The 26,045-nt window shown below is 40.1% G+C and overlaps 2 protein-coding genes across 8 annotated transcripts; one reads left to right on the top strand and one right to left on the bottom strand.

Moving 5' to 3' along the window:
• Positions 1–616: 616 nt before the first annotated feature.
• Positions 617–11,668, top strand: klhl36 (kelch-like family member 36). Of its 3 annotated transcripts, XR_008570325.1 has the most exons (11): positions 617–781; positions 1,777–1,843; positions 2,051–2,245; positions 2,573–2,695; positions 3,080–3,301; positions 3,390–3,701; positions 5,612–5,833; positions 5,920–6,077; positions 7,409–9,976; positions 10,087–10,163; positions 10,305–11,668. XR_008570325.1 is itself a non-coding variant. In XM_054775419.1 (9 exons), exons 2-9 carry the CDS (start codon positions 1,790–1,792, stop codon positions 8,001–8,003), a joined length of 1,881 nt encoding a protein of 626 aa, XP_054631394.1. In that variant the 5' UTR covers positions 617–781; positions 1,777–1,789; the 3' UTR covers positions 8,004–10,293. The 3 variants fall into 3 exon arrangements, 2 of the variants coding, with proteins under 2 accessions (XP_054631394.1, XP_054631396.1); XM_054775419.1 differs by lacking the exon at positions 10,305–11,668 and having other exon boundaries at positions 7,409–10,293; XM_054775421.1 differs by lacking the exons at positions 5,612–5,833; positions 10,305–11,668 and having other exon boundaries at positions 7,409–10,293.
• On the bottom strand, positions 10,659–25,923 carry zgc:56622 (uncharacterized protein LOC326033 homolog). Of its 5 annotated transcripts, XM_054775426.1 has the most exons (10): positions 25,659–25,923; positions 23,616–23,792; positions 22,632–22,748; positions 20,551–20,610; positions 17,833–17,949; positions 16,031–16,143; positions 14,927–15,014; positions 13,691–13,774; positions 11,793–11,831; positions 11,204–11,477 (listed from the first exon to the last, which is right to left on the bottom strand). In XM_054775426.1, exons 1-10 carry the CDS (start codon positions 25,749–25,751, stop codon positions 11,391–11,393), a joined length of 975 nt encoding a protein of 324 aa, XP_054631401.1. In that variant the 5' UTR covers positions 25,752–25,923; the 3' UTR covers positions 11,204–11,390. The 5 variants fall into 5 exon arrangements, with proteins under 5 accessions (XP_054631404.1, XP_054631405.1, XP_054631403.1 ...); XM_054775429.1 differs by lacking the exon at positions 23,616–23,792 and having other exon boundaries at positions 10,659–11,477; XM_054775428.1 differs by lacking the exon at positions 20,551–20,610 and having other exon boundaries at positions 11,202–11,477.
• Positions 25,924–26,045: the final 122 nt, after the last annotated feature.

Genomic DNA, 26,045 nt, shown 5'->3' with positions numbered 1-26,045 from the left:
GCTTTTGTGTGATTTTTTTTCATGGGGCCGAGAATTCCTGGCGGTATCCCTGTTTGTGAAGATTGGCATTCAGAAACATAAAGTGTCTCATCCTTTGTTTCCTGAGGCTCATTTTTCCTCACATTTTAATCTTGCTTGCGTGTCTAACCACTCCCTCCCACTTAAGCTGTTACCAAACATTTTGGCTAATCAGAAAAAAGAAGAGACAAAACGTCGATTCCTTAATTTCCAGGAAACAACCCTCGCCTGACCTTTAAAAGAGCCGGCTCTAAGTGCCGTTTAGTTCGCGAACGACCCATCACTAATAAACAAGAGGACATCAAAATCTAAGAATCCAAGACGGGGAAATAAGCGCGATGTAATGCCCTATGAAAGAGATGATTTTTGGAAATACAGACTTTATTATACACAATCTTTTTTCAGACACATACTTGAAGCGTTTAAGCTGAAAGGGAACTAATGACGTCTCACTTTCTGTCAACTACACATAAAATAACTAAAAGAGCTATGAAATTGATGTCTTGCAGCAATTATCGACATTTATTTGGTGGTGATTCTTCCTGTAAGTATTTTATTTTGAAAACTGATCGGAAATCCGGTTAATAGGCAAGGGCTTTCAAGTAGTCTGCACCAAGGCTGCACTCCGCATCCATACCGCATCTCTGTGGGTTACGGAATCTAAACTACAACTGTTGCTGACTTATTTGGAGACGTTGTTTTAAACTTTGTCATCAATGCAAAGCACCGCTTGGACATTTCTCCCACAACGGCAGCCTGTAAAGTAAGCAGTGGCAATTCTGTGTAGCTATATGTACTATAGCATGCTACGTCAATGTTACGCATTTGTCTGCTTGGGACAAAGTATCGTTGGCTTCGATTCATATATGTACTGTACTTTGTGACGAATGTTATGGTGAACCTTTGAAAGAGTAGTTGAAAATCACATTTCCGAACTGTCTGAGTGAACCTATTCGTGATTGCAAACTAAAATATTGGAGGGTTGGGCGGGTCGATCCATACATCGATAGTACCGCAGCCAATGGCTGTATCGGGTCGATACTAGCCTGATTACAAGGCGAGAAAGTCGTCCCCCTCCACATCACGTTTCGAATTTCGAGGCCTCACTCTATCACGGGTTTCCCCAAAATATTTTTTTAATATTTTAGTTTTTTGCTCTTTCATGGTTGAATATGGCCTATTAGTAAAAAAAAGTATGCATATGTAAGCAAATTTTACAATTTTGTTGCCTAACTGAAGCATTTTCAAGCATTAACTAAAATACAAATATAAGGCATTAAGAAGACATATTCAATATGCAGTATTCTACAGTGGTGTATTCTGCTAGGTGCCAGTAGGTGAAACACACTGAACGCCGACGTGACCTCCTGCCCATAAGTCCGGAACACATATATTGGAACACGCAGGAGCACGAGTTTTATTTATGTCTTAATTTTCTTACTTTCTCGTATTGTATCTACTATATTGGGTAATACAACTGTAAAAGTGACTATATGGGTGTTATTTTGTGTCTAGAGGGCTCGAATAATTTTAAAACCTCTATTTAGAAGGTGGTACACAGGTTTTCTATGCGCTAACTATGAAAATATTCCATTTAAAAGAAGGAATCTTACTTTTCGGAAATTCACTTCTCACGGTTAGGTCTGGAACCAATTAACTGCGATAAACGAGGGATACTGTTTATTTTTGTAGTTGTGGGATGAACTCCTGTGCACGTTTATGCTTTGTTGTCTGATTTCTGGTCATTCATTTTGTTAGATAATGTCACAACATGGATAATGGAAGCAGTGTGTGTCGGCACCAGCCAGTCAGTGAGTCATCCAAGGTAAGTTTGTGACGGATGTGTGTGTGTGTGATCAAAACAAATCAATGACATGTGGTGAGGTTCATGGCTCATGTGGTCTGTATCTACTGTAAAAGGTTGCTAATGTATATAGTGCATGTAACTGCGGAAGAGTCACCGCATCATCGTTTGCTACGCTGCACACGTGCATATGCATATCATTATTTCTGTTCTGTTCTCCATCGCCAGGTGTTCTTTTGGGCAGATCAAGCAGTGGAATTGTTGCAGGGCCTCAATGAGCAGCGACAACACAGCCGCTTCTGTGATGTGGTGCTGGTGGCTGATGAGCAGTGCATCCATGCTCACAGAGCTTTGCTGGCCATCTCCAGCCCTTACTTTCATGCCATGTTCACACTGGGCATGAGAGAGGAGCAGCAACGAAAGGTGTGTGTTGTATGTTTTTTTTATTATTAAAAATTGAATCCTAAACATTGCAGCTAGGTTTACAGCTTTGCACACACACACATGAACACGAGCAGCAGAGCAGAATATAATGCTAACACTCCTCTACAGTTGCGTTTGGTGTGTGTGTGCGTGTGTGTGTCTGGGTTGAGGGTGGGTCGGGACTGTAGCCAGCCTCACACACAACTATGGTGCGTTCAAGGACCGACAAACAAAGTGCAAAATTTCAACGACGAGATTGAATTCTTTTTGCTGTGTTCTTTTATAATGGGTTATTTAGTGACTTGCATTTCCTTATTATGCCTACAGGTGGAGCTGTTGGGTTTGTCATATGTTGGTCTGAAAGCAGTATTGGACTTCCTTTACAGTGGAGAGCTTCCATTGGATGGTGGGAATGTTGATTCTGTGCTGGAAGCTGCTCACCTCTTGCAGGTCAGAATCTGCTGTCAGTCAATCAATCTCAGGTTCATTGAAGGAAAGAATACCAATTTATTTTCTATATGCATTAAAGTATACCGATTATAATCCACGAGTCGGTTCATGCATCGCTGTAAATTTCTCTTGCAAACCACAAAGAGAACTCGACCACGACACATGCAGACACACAAGGAGAGTTGATCTGAGACAAGGACCAGATCTTATGATGTTAATTTATTCATTTCATTGGTTGTTTCGATTTTGCTTGTGTTGGCAACAGCACCAGGGGGGTGGTGGCTTAAATGGGTTCCACTGTACACTACTACCCTTTTGCTGTTGAATGGTTTTATAATGTAGATGGTGTTTCGTCATTTTATTGGAAACAATAATGTGCTTCAGGTGTGGCAAGTGGTGGATTTCTGCTGCCAGTATCTGGAGCGGGAGGTGAGCGAAGACAACTACCTGTATCTGCAGGAGCTGGCGCAGCTCTACAACCTACAGCGCCTCGACACCTTCGTCGACGACTTCATCCTCACACACTTGGCTAGCCTCTCCATCACCCCTGACTTTCTTCGTGACATCCCTTTGCACAAGCTCGCCGCCTACCTCTCCAGGAACCACGTAAGAGTTCTTTCTATTTGGAACATTCACGATGGCGGCAATGACAACGCGGTCTAAGTAACCTCCTGGCTTCTATCATCACTGGCAGGTCCATCACAATGGTGAGCAGGAGCTGCTTGACACGGCTCTGCGTTGGCTGGGTCAAACTCCTGAGCGGACAACCCATGCCCAACAACTCCTATCCCACATCCGCTTCCCACTGATGCCAGTTGGGGACCTGGTGAGCCGGGTGCTACCAGCACTGCAAGCACTTTTGCCAGAGGATGCCAGTTGCAAGGCCCTGGCGGAGGAAGCATTGGCGTACCACAGAGCCGAGAACCAAAGCAGGCAACCACTTCTGCAAACGGAACACACCGTGTTGAGGGGAGGAGTAGAATGCCTTCTACTGACTGGTGGAGAGGTACACTAATCCGGCTGTGACATAGGCAGATGAGATAATTAAATGGTTTATAGTATATGTTTCCTTCTATAAAGTAAGGTGCATACATGTCTGCATTATTTCAGTGTTATATAGCCAACCTCACAACACCTTTTTTTAAATAAAAGGCACACATTTGTACAAACTGTGACATTTATTGCAAAACAACAAACAATTGTAATCTCAGCTTACAACCAGCACTGTAACAACAGTTATAAACATACAAGAAGTAGCAAATATACATATAGATACATAGAAATAACAATATAACAAACGTCATCAACAAATGTATAAACCTTATCAAGCATCATTTCAAGGTTTAAAAACCTCCTTGTTTTGGCCTCGCTCTCCTCGTATCGTTGATGTTCTCTCTCAGATTGGTTTGTAAGAAACACTGTGGCTGAGGTACGTATCTGAGGTAGTAAAAAACACTGGCAAAGTTCGGAGTGTGGACGATTTTTGCCCTGGAATATTCAAGGCTCTGGATGTTTTGTGACTGTCTTGGTTGACATGTCCCTTTAACTTATTGCGTGGAAGCCGGGACCTATGAATTGACAGACAGGGGTGTCTGTCCCCTATTTTAAAAAGGGTGACAGGAGTGTGTGTTACAACTATAGGGAGTCACATTCCTCAGCCTCCCTGCGAAATTCTATTCCAGAGTGCTGGAGAGAAGGGCAGGACCATAAGTTGAACCAGAGCTACAGGAGATGCAGTGTGGTTTTTGTCTTGACGTGGAACACTGGATCAGCTCTACACCCTTGCAAGGGTACTGGAGGGTGCATGGGAGTTTGCCCAACCGGTCCACAGGTGCGGTGGGTGTACCAGTTGGTGGCACACTAGTACGTGTTATTCGACCTTTGTACAACTGGATTAGGAGCCTGGTTCACAATGCCAGCAGTAAGTCCTTGAATGTTGGCCTCTTTCTGTTCAAAATTTTTATGGAGAGAATTCTTAGGTTCAGCCAAGGCGTTGCGGGGGTTTAGTTTGGAGGGCCTTAGGATCTCATCCCTGCTATTTGCAGACAATGTGGTCCTGATGGCCTCAACAAGCTGTGACCTTCAGCGTTTACCGGGTAGTTTGTAGCTGAGTGTGAAGCTTCAGGAATGAGATTCAGCATCTCCAAATCTGAGGACATGCATCTCAGCCGGAAAAAGGTGGCTTGCACCCTTTGGGATTGGACTGAGGTCTTGTCCCAGGTGGAGGAGTTCAAATATTTTGTGGTCTTGTTCACGAATGAGGGAAAGTTGGAGTGCGAGGTCGACAGGCAGATCGGCACAGCGTCTGCAGCAATGCGGTTGCTGTACTCGACCGTGTTGGTGAAGAGAGAGCTGAACCGGAAGGCAAAGCTCTCAATTTACCGATCTATCTATGTTCCCACCCTCACCTATGGTCACGAGCTTTGGATCGTGTCTGAAAGAACGTGATCGCGGTTACAAGCAGTTGAAATGAGTTTCCTCTGTAGGGTGACTGGACTCACGCTAAGAGATGGGGTGAGAAGCTTGGTCATCTGGAAGGAGGTCAGAGTAGAGCTGCTGCTCCTTCACATGGAGAGAAGCCAGTTGTGATAGCTCAGGCATCTAGTCCGGATGCCTCCTGAACGTCTCCCTGGTGAAGAGGGCATCCTCCCGGTTGGGCATGCCCCGGGGCAGATCTAGGACATGCTGGAGAGATTATGTCTCACAGCTGCCCTGGGAATGCCTTGGTGTCCTCCTGGTAGAGCTGGACGAGTTGGCCGGAGATCGGGAAGTCTTGACCTCCCTACTGAGACTGCTGCCCCTGCAACCTGGACCCGGATAAGCGGAAGAAAATGGATGGATGGAAAACTTGTAGCGCAACAAAATTTTCTTAGCAACTGAGACTCACAATTGTCTTCATGATACTGTATTTGTCAGGTGTCAGAGCGAGGAGAGGAGCTCAGTGCTAATGTTTGCCGGCTAAATGGTGACGATTGGGAGATAGAAACCGAGCTTCCAGCCCAGCAAAGCCACCACTGCCTGGCCGTGCTCGGAGGTTTTATCTTTGCTGCAGGTGGCAGTTTGTCCAGGGACAACGTTGGAGATGCTGCATGTAACCAGCTGTACAGATATGATCCCCGCCACAACCAGTGGACCAACGTACGATACCACAAATAGGCTCTTTATAAATATGAACTTTTATCAGCAACTACCAGTGTACAGATTGTCATTTTTATGTCTTCCAGGGCGCTCCAATGAATACACCCCGGGTGGATTTTTACCTTGCAGCAGTGGGGGACTGCTTGATTGCCGTGGGTGGAAGGAATGGCTTGGGAACGTTGTCCTCTGTGGAGCGATACTGCCCTGCTGACGACTGCTGGTCCTTTGTGGCAGGACTGCCAAGGTACTTAAGAAAGCACTTTATTTCACACCGTCCAGTCACAAGCTACCACATTAGCTCCTCCTGCACAGTCTAATATGGGCGTAGGTGGTCGTCCAGTAACACATCAACATACGTGGTCCACTGTTTTGTCAACATAAAATGTGAGAACCAAAGTGGTCATTTCTGTGAAAAAATGGGTTTGTTTATGTCAGGTGTGTCCACATTTTTTCCACCAAGGTTTAAGAATTTAAGAAAAATTATCTCAGCTTTGTGATATAGGTGAAAACTTTGGTCTTTGCCCTTTTTTTCCATTTTTTAAAATTTGTTTCAAAATATTGAAACTTTAAATAATCTTTGTAAATTTTCTTTTAATAATATGACTATTCTCATGATATTTGGACTTTTTTTATTATCAACTTTATGCTACTAAAAATGTATCTTAGTTTTGGTTTTTCCTCATAACTATGAGTTTAGTCTTGTAAAATTATGACTTTTTCTTCTCATTAGAATACAACTTTTTTTGTATTAATATTTTGACTTTATTCTCGTAAAATTACAGCTGTTTTTTTAAATGCTGCTGGGGTTTATTTGCCAACTATGTCAACTTTCTTCTTGTAAATTGCCGTCTCTTAATTCTGATCTTATTCCCATAATATTTTGACTTTATTTTCATAACATAACTTTTTCTGGCAACCTAATTTTCCAAAGAAATAACGTTTTTAATATTTCAACTTTATGCAGCTAAAATTACTTTTTTCCCCTCATAATAGTACAACGTTATTTTTGTAAAATTACGTAATTTTCTCGTTAGATTACACCTCAGGTTTCCAATCACTACTAGGGAGACAGGAGCAGCGTTACAAAAACCTTAAAGATGACACCGCAAAGTGAAGTGCAACTTGTGTCGGCGGCTTCTTACATATCACACCACAGCAACCAACATAGCATATCATTTAAAACAGGTAAGACTGTCGCGCCAACTTAATTTTATATTCCCCACTGTGAATTTTCATGTCAGAAATGAGGCTGCTAACTGAGTTTTGGCAGGTTGTTGTTTTTCAAGCCACGTTGTACCTATTTGATGTGCACTTTGCTGATGTGGGCCGACAGCGGCAGTGTTTTGGTTTTGTTCATCTTGCTTTCTGTGTCACTAAATAAATGAAGGTGCTGTTGTTGCACAGCAACCTTTTCCTTTGAGGTGGTAAAAGTCATAAATGAGATCTGTTTATTTGTCGGAAATCCTTAGCAGAAGACAGCCCTAACACTTATACAATCTGTCTGTCGATTTGCATGCATTCATCATCTAGTAGTTTTTTGACGTTTTTTTCATGTCTGACAAATTGTCTTCATAGGTTGACATACGGCCATGCTGGCGCGGTTCACCACGGTGTGGTCTACATTTCCGGTGGACACGATTATCAGATCGGACCGTACCGTAAAGATGTCTTGTATTATGATCCATCACGGGATGTTGATGCGTGGGTTGAATGCCCAGCCATGTCTTTGGCTCGGGGCTGGCACTGTATGGCCTCCATCAACAACCTCATCTACGCCATCGGGGGTAGCAATGACCACGAGGTTACCGATGAACGCTTTGACATCCTTCAGGTGGAGTCCTACAACCCACGCAGCCGCCAGTGGACGCAGGTGGCACCACTCTTGTTGCCAAATAGCGAGGCGGGTCTTGCAGTTTGGGCTGGGAAGGTTTACGTACTTGGTGGCTACAGCTGGGAAACCATGACCTTCTCCAGGACCACTCAAGTGTATGATCCTAATAAAGATGTGTGGTCCAGAGGGCCGGACTTACCCAAACGCATCGCGGGGGCCTCTGCTTGTGTGTGCACCATTAAGCCCCCTTTGACATCGCTGTCTCCAGAGGGGAACGAAAGATCGTCCAACCAAGTTGAGAGATCATCAAGAACTTTGTCCAAAAATGTCAAGGCCTGACTTGTGGCTGACATATATAGTGTATGTCTTTGTCTCCTCCACATGCATCCTTCTGTCTCCCAGAAGCAGTGCAACACAGGACACAAGAAGCTGTAGTTGTAATGTCATGTAATTTAATGGTATTCATTTATTTATTGTGTGTTCTGTACAAAACAAAGACAAGCACTGCATCAAATCATCCATTCTGCACACCATTTGCGATATACAGTCGTCCATCGCTGCATTGCGTTTTTTCAAACAATTAATAAATGATCGCTGTTTTGTAGGGGTGCAAGGATACACAAAATTCACGGTTCAGTTCAATACATTGGTGTTACGGTTCGATACTTTTTCGATACAAAAAATAAATTACCTTGCCCTTTTTTAATTTTAATTTGATTGAAATTGCCAAGATTTTTCCCATTTTTCAACATTTTCAGAATGGTATTAATGTGGGAGGCGGAGCTCAGTGACTCTGTGCTTGACAGTGCAAACCAAGCCAGGGTAGTCGATCACAAATACGCTGAGCTTTCATCACAGAGCGCCGTCAGAAGTTGATAAAATAAATAAACTGCGTATTATTCGATACAGGGGCCACGGTTCGGTACACGTGTATTGAACGGTTCCATACAAATATACGTATTGTTGCACCCCTACTGTTTTGTAGTTGACTCTGGCATATTATTGTTTAAGCAAATTGTTCATATTTTTTTGCCCAAATTAAGCATTTTCAACCATAAAAATGGCTAAATGCACTAAAATACAACTATTTTATGAGCCACTAAGACCTCAACTTGTGAGTGAAGTGCTCTACATTGGTCACTAGGTGTCAGTAATTGTGCGGTGAGACGACCACTAAAAGCACCAGACTTGAACAACAGGCACAACAATAACATAATTCTCATAACAATAACACTGTTTACTGTTGCGGCAATAGCCGACAACAAGCTTAAATCTCAACTCTGAACCCCCGAGGTATATCAATTCTGCTCCCCTACAAGTTATTTTCTCTGATTATATCTACTTTTTGGGTAATACAGTACGGATGTAAAAGTGACTATATGGGTGTTATTTCATGCCTAGATGGCTCTAATAATGTTTAAAAAAAAACATTTAGTGCCATAAGAAAGAAAATATTCCATTTCTAAAGAAAGAGTCCTACTTTAACTCACTTATCACGGTTGAGTCTGGAAGCAGTTAACCGTGATAAACTAGGGATTTCTGTAATGCCATCCTTTTCATCATTTTGTTTCTTTGAAGCAACCAACTTTTCCTTCCAGTCTATCCATTTGTTTACGAAGTGAAGCGTTTTCATTCTTCAATGCTTATGTCGACTTCGACGGGTTCCACTGCATACTGTATGTACAAGTATGTACCCTGATGGACAGTTTTGATAGAATTTTGTTTAGGCTCACATATGCCTGCTAATTGATTCAGTCGACCACCATCTATTTGAATTGATTGACTGCCCTGACTGGTATTAACAACCTTGTATTAATAACCACCTCACATTAAGTCAAATGTTCTAGTGTTGCCGGGAGATTACAATATTATATGTTAAGTAAAGTATCATTTTACAGATCACCTTTCAAAGTCCAATGTGCATTTTTCCAGGAGAGGAGAGAAATTTTGGGACAAAAGTCGGTTTATAGAATCAGTAATATACACTCCCAAATATTTAAGTCCGTCTATGGCATATTTGAAAGAAAAGAAAGAATGTGGTATATTTTTGGCACAAAAATTGAGGGGGAGGAGTTGGCTTTTGTGGAGATTGAGTTTGTAACCAGAGTAGGACCCAAAGATTGTAAATGACATGTTTACGTTCTTTATGCTCAGTTATTCACTCATTTATTTTGAAGAATGTAGTCCTGCCACCGGATGTTGGCATGCTCTTATTTTGGCGGAACGTTTTTTTTTCTTTTCCTGTGTCAAAAGGTTAACTTCGCTAATGGTGATTGCAACCCCACGCAAAAAGTGCTCACATATTTTCTCAGGTAAAGTTATTTGCACTGATTGTCTAAATATTGTGAGTAGTAAATTAATGAGAAAATGTGTTTTCATTGAATTGTTCGTGTTTAAAGTGACAAAATTTCCTGCTGTGTAGTTTCAACCTGGCTGGTGGTAGGCTAATGTGGAAGACTACCTCGTGTTTAAGCTAGCGCCCTTGGAAGGCGAAATGAGGTATGAAACTGCTGACCATATGTATACTTCAGACTGTGTGTGTATATGTGTGTGTGTGTTAATAAGTGAATAAGAGAAGTTGTTTAAATGTTTTATGTGAAACTACAGCACAATGTCATATTTTTCTTGTTTATTCTGTAGTTTTCACGGTGCTTATGGTGCTTATGGTGCTTATGGTGCTCAAGGTGCAAGAACTGAGCCGGAAGAATAAAGGCACCCGTTTGAAACTCCACGTCTGACTAATTCATTCCAAGAGGCCGCTACAAAGATTTCAAGAACCAGCATGTAATGACAATCGACAATTACACTGAACTTTTCCAGCTCGGTTAATAACCTCAAACCCACTCTCTTGACGCAGCCAGATGGCTCAAGGCTCAATTTCTATGGCAAATAAAAGGGGGGAAAGAGGGCAACCGAAAAGAGGAAATGAGACTGAGGCTATGAACCTGTGTAGAGCAATTTGTAAAACAAAAAAAGAGGAAGTGCCACTGCACTTTTATCGAAGGCGTTCTCCGCGTCCAATGACAATCACCTCTGGTGGATTCAAACTAGGTGAGCAGATGATCTTTAAGGGCCTCCTCGTATTGTGAAAGGAGTGCCTTCCAAGCATAAATCTGCTTTGAACAGGTGATTATAACACTTGGTTAGACCCGTTGTAAGCGTGGGGCTAGAACGAATTTCGAAAGAATTTTCAGATCAACATTCAAAAGGGGACTCGGCCGGTATGCTGCCGCACACAAGCGGGTCCTTGCCATAAGCAGGAGAGAATTGATTTTTTTATTTAGGCTTTACTTATCCAGGTAAGGTAGTTGACCTGGCCGAGAGGCATCAGACAGAAGTAAAAAAAAGCAAAATAATAGTAAATACAGGTGGGCAGACGTTGTCTATGTCCTATGTACAGTGTGATTTAGTTACCTCATAGCACCTGAATAAAAAAAATAAAAGTTCAAAAACAGGTGCAACGGTCATGCACAATTTCCCAACTTTTTAAATGATGATAAAGTCCAAATATTAAGAGAAAAATAGTAATATTGAAACAACAAAATTTGCAATTTTATGGGAATAAACTTTTAATATGATGAGGAAAAAATGTCATTTTCGAGCATAGAGTTGAAATACTAAAATGTTTTTATTTTTGAAAAAGTCTAACTATAATGCAAAACAAACCAAACAAAATAATGTTAGAATTTTTGGGAAATCCTGCATAATTCGGAAGATGCCGTGGATTTACTCGTCAAAATGGAGGGCCCTCCATCCTCGTTCCAATCCCCGCAGTACTCTCATGTCTTCTTGGCTCAGACAGAAGTCAAAGATCTGTGCAGAACAACACCAGTATGGAGAGCTTTTAAAAACAGCGCAGCAATACTCATGTTGAAAAGATGCATCATGAACCATTATGCCTGGAACTTCATTACCCATAATCCTACCTTCAACCCTTTTGACTTTATTATGTTGTATACAGTGGTGCGAAAAAGTGTTTGCCTCCTTCCTGATTTATTTTTTTTTTTTTGCATGTTTGTCACACTTACAGTAAATGTTTCAAACAAATTTAAAGGGATAGTTCAGATTTTTTGACATGAAGTTGTATGACATCCCCATCAGCATTGTCGTCCAATAACAGCAACTTACCCCAAAGTTGGTCTCCAAGTCCAGGTTCTGGTCAGATTTCTGTGATGAAGAACGTACTTCCACTTAGTTACAATTAAAGAGTTTGGCTTCTCAAAAACAATATGCGTTCAAAAGATTAAAACATTTGCATCACAAAAATGCCTTCTCAAAAAACTCAAGAATGGCCGGCCAAACAAAATGGCCCCAAGAGCGCAACGACGACTCACCCAAGAGGTCACAAAAGACCACACAACAACATCCAAAGAACTGCAGGCCTCATGCTTCAGATAAGGTCAGTGATGATGACTCCACCATAAGAAAGACACTGGGCAAAAATGGCCTGCATGGCAGAGTTCCAAGATGAAAACCACTGCTGAACAAAATGGCTCGTGTCAATTTTGCCAGAAAACATCTTGATGATCCCCAAGACCTTTGGCAAAATACTCTGTGGTCTGATGAGACAAAAGGTTAACTTTTTGGAAGGTGTGTGTCCCATTACATCTGGCGTAAAAGTAAAGTCGCATTTCAGAAAAAGAACATCATGCCAACAGTAAAATATGGTGGCGGTAGTGTGATGGTCTGGGGCTGTTTTGCTGCTTCAGGACCCTGAAGACTTGCTGTGATAAATGGAACCATGAATTCTGCTGTCTTCCAAAAAATCCTGAAGAATGTCCGGCTATCTGTTCGTGACATCAAGCTGAAACCAAATTGGCTTCTGCAGGAGCACAATGATCCAAAACACACTAGCAAGTCCACCTCTGAATGGCTGAAGAAAAACAAAATGAAGACATTTTGGAGTGGCCTAGTCAAAGTCCTGACCTGAATCCTATTGATGTGCTGTGTCATGACCTTAGAAAGGCGCTTTATGCTCAAATTCATGCTCCAATGTGGCTGAATTGCAACAATTCTGCAAAGATTAGTGGGCCAAAATTCCTTCACAGCGTTGTAAGTGACTCACTGCAAATTATCACAAACGCTTTATTGAAGTTGTTGCTGCTAAGGGTGGGGGCAATCGTTTTTTCCCCACGGGGCCATGTAGGTTGGGATTTTTTTTCTCCCTGAGTAACAAAAAGTTTCATTTAAAAACAGCATTTTGTGTTCAGTTGTTTTGTCATTGACTAATATTTTAATTTGTTTGATGATCTGAAATGTTGAGTGTGACATACATGCAAAAAAAATAAGAAATCTGGAATTTTATATTTTTATTTTATATAATTTTATATACATTTATAAATGATGTATACATACAGTGGTGTGAATAAGTGCCCCCTTATTCACACCACTGTATGTATACATCATATATAAATGTACAGTATATAAAATGAATATAAAATATCGATCCATCCATCCATTTTCTATGCCGCTTCTCCGATTTTATATTTTTTTTATTATATTCAAAATGACAGACCGACTCCAGAAAATTTAATTGACTTTAACAGAAGACATCCTGGATGAACGTGAAAAGAGGATTTTGGATTTACAATAAGAAATGGTAAATGGTCTTTCACTTGTATAGCGCCTTTCCACCTCCAAGGCACTCAAAGCGCGTTGACACTGGCACCACATTTACCTACTGATGACGCAGCATCAGGAGCAACTGGGGGTTCAGTATCTTGCCCTTGGATACGTCAACATGATCACAAGAGGACGGCGGATCGAACCCACGACCACTCTACCACCGGAGCCATGCCAACCCCAAGAAATATGAAAACAACGACCAGTGTATGTGAGCGTCCTCCTTGAATAAGTTATTTTTTTTTACCTCCTGGAAGATCTCGACATGTTTTTAGTCAAAACAAAAAAAATGACCTCAAGGCGAAACACAAAAGTAAAGTGAAATAAAAAAAATGTCCAAATACAACCAATACAATACACATTTTCTTGATAGTATAAAAGATGTATAACCACATGAGCTCTACCTTTGTGTTTTCAAGAATATGATGAGACTTGTCACTCTTGGGAATGACTGCAATACCTTGCTGTACATGGTACCTCAGCAATACCTGAAAAAAAACAAACATGTTTACAGATACACTATCACCTGCCCATAAAGGACCAGTGCATCCGGGAAGTATTCACAGCACTTCATGTTGTCCACATTTTGTTATGTTACAACATGAAATACAGTAATCCCTCATTTATCGCAGTTAATTTCCACCACATAGGATTCCTATTTGTATGCATGGAATATTTTTGTAGCTAAAGCATATAAAACCTGTTTACAACCTTCTAAATACACTTTAACATTATTAGAGCGCTCTAGACATGAAATTACACCCATATTGTCACTTTTACACCCCTATTACTCAATATAGTAGATATAATAATAGAAAATATGACATTTTAAACATAGATAAGACACCAACATAGACTCAGACGATGGCATTGACAGCGTATTTCCTGGTGGCTATTGTCTCATCAATGTAACGTTACTGACACCCAGTGGCCAATGTAGAATACTACTCTACTGCCGCTGTTTGTGGTTAGGGAGAGACTCACCATGCACTTCAGTGGCTTTATTAACAAGCAGAGATGACACATGCAGTGAACATTCACACAGGAGCTGCTCTCAGGCACAACTCACAACTCACTCTCCACACTGGTACCCATGCTAACACTCTGCTACTCAACTCTAGCTAGCCGACGTCACGCACGACACTCGCCTTAAATGTTTGTGTTTTCGTTCATTTTGCTATTTTATGCCAGAAAATGCTCATTTTAGGCCAAGAATCTAAAATTTGCTTTAATATGCATGTTTGTTTTTTTTTTTACAAATAATTGTAGTCAACCACGAAACATCAATAATTTATTTAGACAAAACGTAAAATTCATACCCTGAAGTGGTGAGGGATGACTATAAATTTTTTTTAAACTCAAAATTCTACCCACATTTTATTTAAAATGTTTGCATATGTATTAAAAAATAAATCCCAGGTACATGTCATGTCATAAAAAAAAAAAGTTTTTGTTTTTCATTTATTTTTAAAAAGAACGTTTTACATGTTGACATTGTGGGGTGTTTGTTGTAGAATTTTGAGGATAAAAATGAATTTAATCCTTTTTGGAATTAGGCTGGAACTTAAAGTGTAGAAAAAGTGAAGCACTGTGAATCCTTTCTGGCTGCACTGAATGGTGTAGTGCAGCCCCAAGCTGACCTGTGCAGGGCTGCGTTTGTGCTTCTTGGCTATTTCTGCAATGACCGGGTCTTGTAGGAGCTTATTTGGGTCAGCACCTTCTCTGAATCTGAGCAGAAGAAAAAAGCAAATAGTCCAACAACAGGAATACCAAAACCAGGGGTGTCCAAACTTTTTCCAGCGGGCCACATAGTAAAAAAATGAAAGGATGCAACTTTGCCACTTTGATATTTTATAAAGCAATATGCTAAGAAATTCGACATTTCAAGAAAAAAAACTGCTTCTCAGCTTTGTGATACAGTTGAGAAAGCCTATTATTAACATCAACTTCACTCTATGCTCTTTTTTTCTTATTTTTGCTGTTTTTTATAATTTGTGAAATATTGCAGCTTTCTTCTTAAATAACCTTTTTGTAAAATGAAGACTTTATTCCCATAACATTTTGACATTATTCCCGTAACGTCTTCTCCAAGGTAGTTTCCAAAAATGTAAACTTTATTTTGTTTGCTTCTCATATTACAACTTTTAAAAACTGACAGATTTTTCTTTAATATTTCAACTCTGTCACTAAAATAACATTTTTCCTCATAATATTACTAGTTTATTCTCGTAAAGTTGCAACATTTTTTCTCGTTAGAATACAACTTTTTTCTCTTAATATTTTGACTTTATTCTCGTAAAATGACTGCTGATTTTTCCTTTTTTTTTGTTTTTGTTTTTTGTTAAATTAGATTTTTAGAATGTGCTGCCGCCTTGCTTTCAAATTCATTTTTTGTTTCATTGGATAAAAAGACATACATTTCTCTCCATACAAAAGAAGCTAACAAGCTAAACAGTCGACGAGATTTTGTTATGTCACGTGTTCAACCCAGACCAAGAGCTATAAAAGCAGCGTGTCCAATTTGTTGCCCAGGGCCATTTGTGGTGTACGTACATAAATTGTATTGAAATTTAGTAGGTCTGTTAGTGTCCCGATTCATACCTGAGTTATGCTTGTGCCAGCAATTCATACACTGGTTTGTACAGAAAAATAAATCAATATTATCAGGCTGTCAATAGTATTTCTGTACTGAAAATAATGTGGGACCGCTAGCCAGAGTGTATGAATGATGCTGCAAAACTTACAGCTGCGGGGGTCTTGCAGGGGAGCCAAAGGGGCTGAAGGCTATCAGGGCAATATTCCTGGATTTACAGAACTTTATCAGCTCTGGCTGTGTCAGGTATGGATGTAGCTCCACCTAAATGGACACAAAACTGTTCACGAATGAAGTATATCAAATGATGCGTTCACGAGGAAGCTGGCATCTATGTTATACAATCCTAAAAAGCCATGGTGACGTCCTATACAACTTTGTGCTTGTAAAGGAAAATGTTTTTTGGAGTGGTCAAACTGCCTACGAGTCTTTTCATGGTGAAGATCAGTCAAGTAAAAACAGATTTATGATCAACAAGATGAAGCAGTTTCAGTAGAAATTGAGTGTGAATGCTGAAATGCTGACGCTGAACTCAAATGTTGAAATAACCTGGAAATGTGCTCAAAATCTACTCACAGAGGATCGAACCAGAGATCGTCAGGTTGGGAGACGACCACACTACGATCTGAGCCATGCCACCGTACACATAAGCACAATGTAATGTTAAATGTAAAATGGATTTCCACCAGTATGGGGCCACGTTGAAACTGTCCATTAATTTGCAATGGGGAAAAATATCACAGAAAATTTCTCATTATGGAAAATGTAGGAATTTTTTTTTTAATAGTCCTGATAGATAGCCTACAGTATATGTCCTGAATGAGCTTACTAAAAATAGAGGAATTTGAAATGTCGGAAAGTAAAAATGCAGACAGAATGTTGCAATGTAGGGGTGTAACCATTCATTCACTACATCGATGCATCGATTCCTATGGTTCAACTGCATCAATCTGGGTTCTCAAGTTTCCATTCCGGACGACCCACAAGCTGGTCCAATAAAATGTTTTTGTTTTTTTGTTTAAATAATACACAAGTTTTTGAAATGAGAAGTTATTCAAAAATTGCATTTATAGAGTTGTAACATCCATCCATCCATTTTCTATACCGCTTCATCCTCATTAGGGTCGCGGGGGCATGCTGGAGCCTATCCCAGCTGACTTCGGTCGACAGGCGGGGTACACCCTGGACTGGTCGCCAGCCAATCGCAGGGCACATATAGACAAACAACCATTCACACTCACATTCATACCTATGGGCAATTTAGAGTCGCACATGTTTTTAGAATGTGGGAGGAGGCCGGAGTACCCGGAGAAAACCCACGCGCAAACGGGGAGAACATGCAAACTCCACACAGAGATGCCCAAGGGAGAATCAAACCCGGCCTTCCCGATCTCCAAGCTGTTACTGTGTTGGCCAACGTGCTAACCACTAGACCACCGTGCGGCCAGAGTTGTAACAGAAACATCAAATTAACATTTGATACCAAGAGTTTCCCACTTTGTCTCTTGTTTCCTACACAGTTCAATAATTGATTACATGTTCAATCCACGCTCCTCTTCTGTGGATTACAGCTGCAACACGCACATTGACGTTTGTGATGACACATCTCAAGAGGGATTCTCCGAATTTCCTGACGGACGTTGGTCTCCAGGGACTCAATGGTCTGTGGGTTGTTGCAGTACACCCTCTCCTTCAGGTATCCCCACAGAATGTGTGGCAATGTCATCACAAACTTCAATGTGCGTGTTGCAGCTGTAATAATGTCCTGTAGTTCAAAATCTAAAATAACACACATCTTTAACATAAAGTTAGTTGTATTTTGCTAAATGATCCATTATAAATCCATTATATTTAACATCCTGTGACTTGAAACGACTTTGGATTCTTGTGGGATGAATACATGAACAATAATACAGTAATAATAATGCTGCTATATAGTTGGGACTGCCGTACCTGATTGACTGCAGGAGGAGTTTTGCAAAGAGCAAGAAGTCTCTCTAGCTGCATGATGTTGAAGTTGGATACGCCAATGTTCTTTACTTTTCCTGAAGTGAGCAGTGCTTCCATGCCCTGCACACAGGAAAAACATATTTTCAACAGAAAAAAACACTTGCTCACTTGTGTAAAAAGGGTCTTTCACCAGCCATGGGCAAATAAATTTGGTCTGGAATTTATATTTTATATACGCCGAAACGCATACCTTTGTGACATAATTTACCGTAATTTCCGGACTATAAAGCACCGGTATGTAAGCCGCACCCACTAAATTTAAAGGGAAAGGAAGATTTGTACATATGAAGGCCTCACCTGTCTTTAAGCTGCAGGTGACTACATTGTAACATTGGATATTTAGCACACAGAAAGATGTTACACAGAAAGATTATTTTAACTTTTGATTGAATTAACAGAACAGTGGGTGTAATATAGCAAGTTAAACAGTAGCCTACCAGAAAAATCATTCAATCGGCATCCTCGTCCTCTTCCTGGGAACTAAAACCGCTCAAGTCGTCTTCTTCAGCGTCACAACTGAACAGCCTTATAATTCCTTCGTCACACACTTTGTCAGTCTCTCTCTCCCTCTGTTGTTGTCAGACTTAAGTTGTGTCAGACATGCTGATATTAGCTTCACTCGTCCACGTCACTACTTCCTGAAGCTTGAGCACTTTAAGCATCATGGGAAATGTAGTTTATGGTCATTAATTAGCTGCATTACTTTACAAGCCGTAGGGTTCAAAGCGTGAGAAAAAAGTAGCGGCTTCTTCTTCTGCTTGGAGTTTGCACATGGCGCATGCTCTGTGCCTTCTGTGGTACCCCACTCCTCATTTATGTTTTCATAATGTATCCAGAGTAGTGTGTGTGAATATTAGATTAATCTGCCCATGGCCTTCACACAGACATGCTGGCGAGATTTACAGGTCGCTGATTCGACTTCTGATTCACTTCAAAGCGTGCAGCTCCCATTCCCCCATTGGTCCCCCAGAGCAAAGAGGCGGGCCCCTGTCCTGATTTGTTGTTCAGAGAAAATTGTTCAACAAGATAAATTACGCCCATAATGGCTGTCTGAGGAGAAATCTCTGGTGAGTGGATGTATTTTACTTAAAAGGTTTTATATTTGTCCTGTTATTAGATAAATATTGATCGTTGGCTTCAGATGATGTTGTAGTGTAGATGTGTGGAGTTGTCTCAACCTTTCATTACAGAGCCGTTCTATTTATGCTTGTCTTATTTGGCAAGGAATCGTGTACTACCGATCGCAGTGAAAATTAGTCACTGACTCGAAGCTACCAAGTAATGCAAGTCAGGCGTAATGGTGACTATGTATCCGAAGATATGGGATGTTATATTGATAAAATATTGTAGTCGCTGCAGTCGAGACTTCCTTCATGTGCTGGAGTTCCCCTCTGTCGCTATACGCCTGTATGGTGCATCGCTTGAGAGGCTATTGCTCTACACAGGTGACCGTGGTTTATAAACCCGCCATGGCACATATTTACTCTTAGTATTGTAGTGTTTTTTTGATACTGGCTCTCACGGTGTCTGGCGAAAACATTTCTGGCCAGCCCACTGAAGGCCCAGGGACCAAATGCACCGCCCACCGTCATCATCAGTGCACACACACAGATGATTGTTGATGTTGTGAACAAGACAGGACATGCCCCAACAATCTAGGCTCACAAAAATAGTATTTAGTATGGTCAGATTTTGAGAAAATGTCACAATAGCATTGACTGATAGATAATTAAGTAGCCAACATGCATTTTATCCCAGTTTCCTGCATGCAGTGCCGGGATTGGAATATACCAACTTTGCATACCAAAGATATTTTTTTAAAACTTCACTCATGTGGATGGACTTTTTATTTTTTATTTTTTTATTTTTATTTTTTTACAATGTGCAATTTTGAAAATGTGTGCTTTTGTGTCCGTTCATTCCTGCTTGAAATGTTTACTTTCCGATAGTCTCCGCACGCTGAATGTGTACTGACCGCTGATTAGATGAGCCAGGAAAAGGGAGATGGGCAATGACTGCAGATATACTGTATGACTATCATTGTTTTGGCATGGTTGTTTGTTTCAAAAAAGTCAAAGTTGATCAACCACCTCTTCGTCATTCTCCCAACGTCCGGGCAAAAGCTACAGTATTTTATATCAACACAAAAACATCACAATCCACAAAATGTGTAACACGGAAGAGTTTGCGTCTGTGGGCTGGGCAGATTACGCGTTTCCCAACATGCTTTGCTGCAGTTAAAATAACTTTTGATTGTTTTAATGCCTCTTGAAAAGGTGTTTTTTTTACAGACAGGTTGTAATAGTTTTAAAAGTGGTGTGGGTTTTAGTCATGTACAGTTAAATTATTGTGACTTTTAGTCCGAATCTGGCACCCTTCGTAAGAACGGTTGTGCAATTAATATAATATAATATTAACACTGTGGCCACTTGACTTCAGCAACTCTACAGGAATAGTTGAAACTGGCTGAGTTACTTTATTGTGCAGATCATCGTAAGCATGTTGTTTGATGAAGTCCGTGAACTATGTCAATTGATCGCAAAAACTTAATGGACAAAAAAAAATAGAGCAGTACCGCATCAGTGTGGTTGTGAATTGAGTGGAAAGCCACTTGATGGACAGAAAGCAGTTGGTGAATTTGAGGTACCAAAGTGTTCTCACCCTCCATACAGCCACATAGTCTATGTAATTGGTATCGTCCTTTCTTGGGAAACCCGTTTTCTGTGGAGACATTTAAGAACATTTGATTTAGCTGAAATGTTGACAGACTTTACTCTTTTTTGCATAATATTATGATTTTATTCCCATAATATTATAATTGTCTCTCCAACCTAATTTTCCCAAAATTACCACTTTATTTTGGTTTGTTCTGGTTTAATTTCATTTGAACATGCATGCAGGTTACAATGGAAAACATCTCATGAATCAATTCACAGTTCCACATGTCCAAAAGGAGTAGGAAGAAGCAAATCTTATTTAATCGTACCACCCCACCCGTTCCACATCTTGTGCAGTGCATATTATTCACTTCCTGCATTCCGCATAATATTATTCATATAATAATAAATAAATAAGATGAAGACAAGCATAATAAAGCAAGTTCAAGACTCTTCTGCCTGGTATTTAGCAAACATCAACTGCTTGTACTGTTTTTTGGTACATTGTTTGAGTTTCTCGCTCAATCCGTTCCATAATTTCCTTCTACATACTGAAATGCTGTGGGTTTTCAGCGTTGTTCTCGCATATAACATTCAATATTTAAGTATTTCTCACCACCTTTTGTTGTATATTTTTGATATCAGATTTCCAACTCATTTTTTCATCCATTATGATCCCCAAAAATGTATTTTCATTCACTCTTTCAATATCCACTCCGTCTATTTGTATTTGGTCGTACGTATCCTTTCTGCGATTTCCAGATAGCATTATTTTACTTTTACTTATGTTCAAGGATAATTCTTGTGTGTCTTCGCCAGAACAAAAGGCAGTGGTATCATCCGCAAATAATACCAACTTTAAGTCCTTTGTCACTTTACAAATGTTGACATACAAACTGAACAGTTTTGGTCTCAATATTGACCCCTGGGGTACTCCACACTCCACACGTTTGCTAGGGAGCTTTTAACCCAATTCAAAACTAATCCACTGATTCCCTTTCTAATTTTGCTGTTAAAATATTGTGATTAATTGAATCGAAGGCTTTTGTAAGATCCAGAAATAAGTTTACTAACTAACTTTAAATATCATACAAACCGAAAGAGGAAATTTTGAAATGTCAGCAGCAACACATTGCAAAATATGTGAAACTGAATAGTATGTGACTTAAATACTGCAGCTGCACACTTTGTGGTCTGTAGCATCAGTGATTTCCTCCGTGATTTCAGTCAGTGCCATAGGAGTTGAAATGTTAGCTTTGTATCCGTATTGACGACCTGCTAGTAATTCATTCTTAATAAATTTGTCCAACCTGTTATTAAATAGCTTCTCGATAATTTTAGAAAATTGGTGTAATAAGGAAACTGGTCGGTAATTTGTAAATTGATGTTTGTCTCAGTTTTTAAAAATTGGAACTACTTAGGCTCCAGCATACCCCCCGACCCCAGTGAGGACAAGCAGCATAGAAAATGAATGGATGGAAAAAAATAAGGTCGTTATATTTCAACTTTATGCCACTAAAATGACTTTTTGATATTTCCTCATAATATTGCAACATCATTCTTGTAAAATTAAGATTTTGTCTCATTAAATTGCACCTTTGTTCTTGTAAAATTACTGCTGATTTTTCCATTTTTGTTGTCGTTTTAGTTTTTTTTTTTTAGTTTTCTTGTTGATGTTTTTAGAACGTGCCATGGGCCAATAATAAAACCGCTGCCGGCCCCAAATGGCCCCCGTGCCACACTTTGGCGATGCCTGTCCTATCTAGTGTACCCCCGTGACCCTAATGAGGATAAGCGGCATAGAAAACGGATTAATGGATAGTATTTATTTTTTTATTCATTTTCAGCAACTTATTCTGTTCAGGGTCACAGGGGAGCCAGAGCCGATCCCAGCTGATTTTGGGCAAGTGGTGGGCCACATGTGGACTGGTCAGCAGTCAGTCACAGGAACATTTATGTCTATTTGCTTTTAAATGATACCCCGAACAGCTACAATATTCTGAGATGTAATGCTGGATGAGAGAGGGAAGGAGGTAAAGAAGGATTCAGAGAAATGCACAAAAATCCAGGCACAATGACACCAACCTTTATTCCAACAGGGGAGTGTAGGAGGTATAGATCCAGATAGTCCAACTGGAGATCTTGCAGTGATTTATTGAGGCACAATGGGACGTCTTCAAGTTCATAATCCGTACGCCGCAACTAAAAACAGACGTTTGACAGAAGGATTCAGAGTAAAAGTGAATACAATGAAGAGGACTTGAAAAACATCCATCCAGTCAATCACAGGGTATACACAGTGGAACCGTTTAAGTCAACGCCCCTCGGATTGGCCGACATAACCCAAAGTGCACATTTACTACGCAAATTGGACGACTCTGGGCGAAGTCCACCCAGATTCTTTGATTGAAATAATGCTAAGTGTCCAGTAAGGTTGACAATTTAATAGTAAAAGGAGTACTATAGAGTCAAGCAATTGCAATGCCAGCGCTGGAGAGAACCGTCAGTCCACCAGCCAAAGTCTAGCGAGGTTTAAGCGATCTCTAAAGTGAAACCAAGTTCCTCTTCCTCACAAGCCTGCTGTGGAGGCGATCCCGATGATCAGGAAACTTCCAGTTAACTGTTGGTCTATTGGTCACATCTGGTTTGAACCAATCCTTGGCTAGGAGGGCTGGGCAACTCAGCCAGAAGACAGAAAGGGTGACTTATCGACTCAAGTGGACACTTTGAAGAATCTCCCAGCTCTCTTGCGAGACACTTCTACTGGAATGTCGTCCGGACTGACCGCTTTCCCGTTCTTCCTTCTTTCACTTCTTCCAAGCTGACTTCTTGTAGGCTCTTCTTCAGGACTCATTTGTGCTTCTTTCCCTTTCATGTTCCTCATTCCTCAGCTTTTCAAAGTAGGTTTTCCATCTTGGCATCACACCCTATTCACTGGTCCAGATGTTTCCCTGTTCATCCTTTAGCATTTTCACCTGCACATCTTTCCCAGACTGATTGCTTCGTTCAGCCAACCGCTGAGGTTGTTTTCCCCTTCCTTGCTGTTAACCTTTCCACCACCAACCTTACCTTACTGACAATGAACATGTCCTGCCGTCTAATGATGCCCCGCCGCATCATGGAGTGGAGCGCCTTGCCAATCTCCACTTCATTGCCGTAGCAGTACGCGGTATCAATGTGGCGGTAGCCAGCTGCGATGGCGGCTTCCACGGCACCCTGGACTGACGTACGAGGAAGATGGCAGGGCTGGAACAAGACGCACGTTATTTTAAAATCATTAAAATCCTTTCTGTCAAATTGTGGATGACAGCAAATTACACAGGCTGCAATTCCTCTGTTCAAAACTGAGCTAAATGTCACGGTGATGGCCATGCTTTATTCGTTTGTCATATTTATAATACGAGAGTAAAAGAACTGCAGGGCATAGCTTGAACAGTAACTTATATATAATAAATGAAATATATTGTTTAGTGTTGTTGAAATTGGCATAGATCAGGGGTGTCCAAACTTTTTCCAGCGAGGGCCACAAAATTAAAAACGAAAAGATGCAACTTTACCACTTTGAATATATATTTCAAGAAAAAAACTACATCTCAACTATGTGATGCAGGCGAAATGCTACTAAAATGGCTTTTTTTACCATAACATTACAAGTTTTAACATTACAAATTGCAACCTTTTTTTCTCATTCGATAACTTTTTCATATTTTTACTTCATCCTGAAATTACAGCAGTTCTTTAAACGTTCCAACTATTTCTTTCCTTTTGTAAAACTTCTTCTCATAATTGACTTATTTCTTATTTTTCTTTGTTAAATTGGAAAAAATGTCTTTTTTCCTTAATATTTCATTTCTGTGCTACTTAAATGACATTTTTCCTCATATTATGCGTTTGTTCTCATCAAATTGTTCTTTTTTCCTCATTAGAATACAACTTTTCCATAATATTTTGATTTTATTCTTGTCAACCTTCTGTTTTTTTCCTATTTCGGCTGTTGCTTTTTTATAATTTTACAAATATTTAAACTTTGTTCTTGTAAATTTTGTTCTCATAATATTTGGACTTTATTCCCACGATATTCAAAACTTTTTCCCCAACTTTTTTTTTTATTTTGTTTGTTTCTCATAATATTACATCTTTTTAAATAAACATTATTTCTTTTATATTTCAACTGTATGCTGCTAAAATGACATTATTGATTTCATAATATTGCAAGTGTTATTGACCTAGTCACGGGGAAGCAAACCAAGAACTAAGGTTGCTTGCACGGAAAACAAACAGGAAAACTAGGAACTAAGGAAGCTGCACAAAAATGGCAGAGGGGGAAAAGATTAACAGAGGGTGCTGCTGAAAACCAAGCAGGAAGCAGAAAAACTTAATGCACTCACCGCTACGAGGGAAATAACCAGGCAGGAATAACTGAGACTAAGAAAGCTCGAGGGTGTGCTGCAACAGATCACCACCAGAGGGCAGCAGCGCAGCACACAGAACATGACAGTGCGTATTTTTTTAAATTTTATTCTCGTATTTTTTCTTGTAATATTTTGACTTTATTCTTGCAAAATTTATGCTGTTTTTTCCATTTCTGAGGTGGCTTTTTTAAAATATAATTTTACAAATATTTCAACTTTCGTCTTGTAAATTCTCTTCTCATAATATTCTGGCTTCATTCCCATAATGTTTTTACTTTATTCCTGTAGTGTTGTGACTTTTTCCATAATTTTCAAAAAATTTAAACCTCAGTCTCTGTTTTATTTATTTTTTTTTACATTTATATTACAACTTAATTTATTTGTTTTAATATTTCAACTACTGAAACAACATTATTTTTCCTGATAACATTACTTTATTCTTGTGAAATTCTGCCTTTTGTGTCATTAGATTGAATGTTTTTTTCTTTTAACATTTAGACTTTATTCTTGTAAAATTACTGTGGATTTTTCCATTTTTGTGTTTTTTTTTTAGATTTCTTGTTAAATTATATTTTTAGAAAAAAACAGCCAAATGGCGCCCGGGGTGCAGTTTGGACACCTCTGACATACCGTACACTATTTTCAAGACAACCAATCAGGGACAAAAACCATATACTTTATGAGTGTGAGTCTTTTTTACCTTCCATGTCCCCAGGCCCAAAACTGGCATTTTTGAGCCATCATTCAGCTCGATACTCCTGGCCACTTGCGTTTCTTCCGTGCTGTAGTCCATTTATGTGACACTGCTGGCGTGTGAATGCTGCACACATCAAAACTGTCGTCTTCCTTTTTTGTTGCTGCTGCGGCTGCTGCTGAGTCGATCCTTCCTTCCCCTTTCCGAAAGTCACTTCATTTATTCTAGCAACTCTCGAGCTTACCTTGCGTCTCGATGCTCTTCCGCCGTTCTGTTGTATCAACTCAGTGGTTAATAATTGCACAACACCTCACCCCCATGAAGCACATGTGAGAAGGCGGTTCAAAGGTTGTTCTTCACTTCCGAGTAGCAACCACACACACGTGCTGTGTG

This window comes from Dunckerocampus dactyliophorus, chromosome 5 (genome assembly GCF_027744805.1).
Source record: "Dunckerocampus dactyliophorus isolate RoL2022-P2 chromosome 5, RoL_Ddac_1.1, whole genome shotgun sequence".
Classification (NCBI taxonomy): Eukaryota; Metazoa; Chordata; class Actinopteri; order Syngnathiformes; family Syngnathidae; genus Dunckerocampus; species Dunckerocampus dactyliophorus.
The sequence above is the reverse complement of the archived record's forward strand: the minus strand, read 5'-3'. Positions and strand labels throughout refer to the sequence as shown.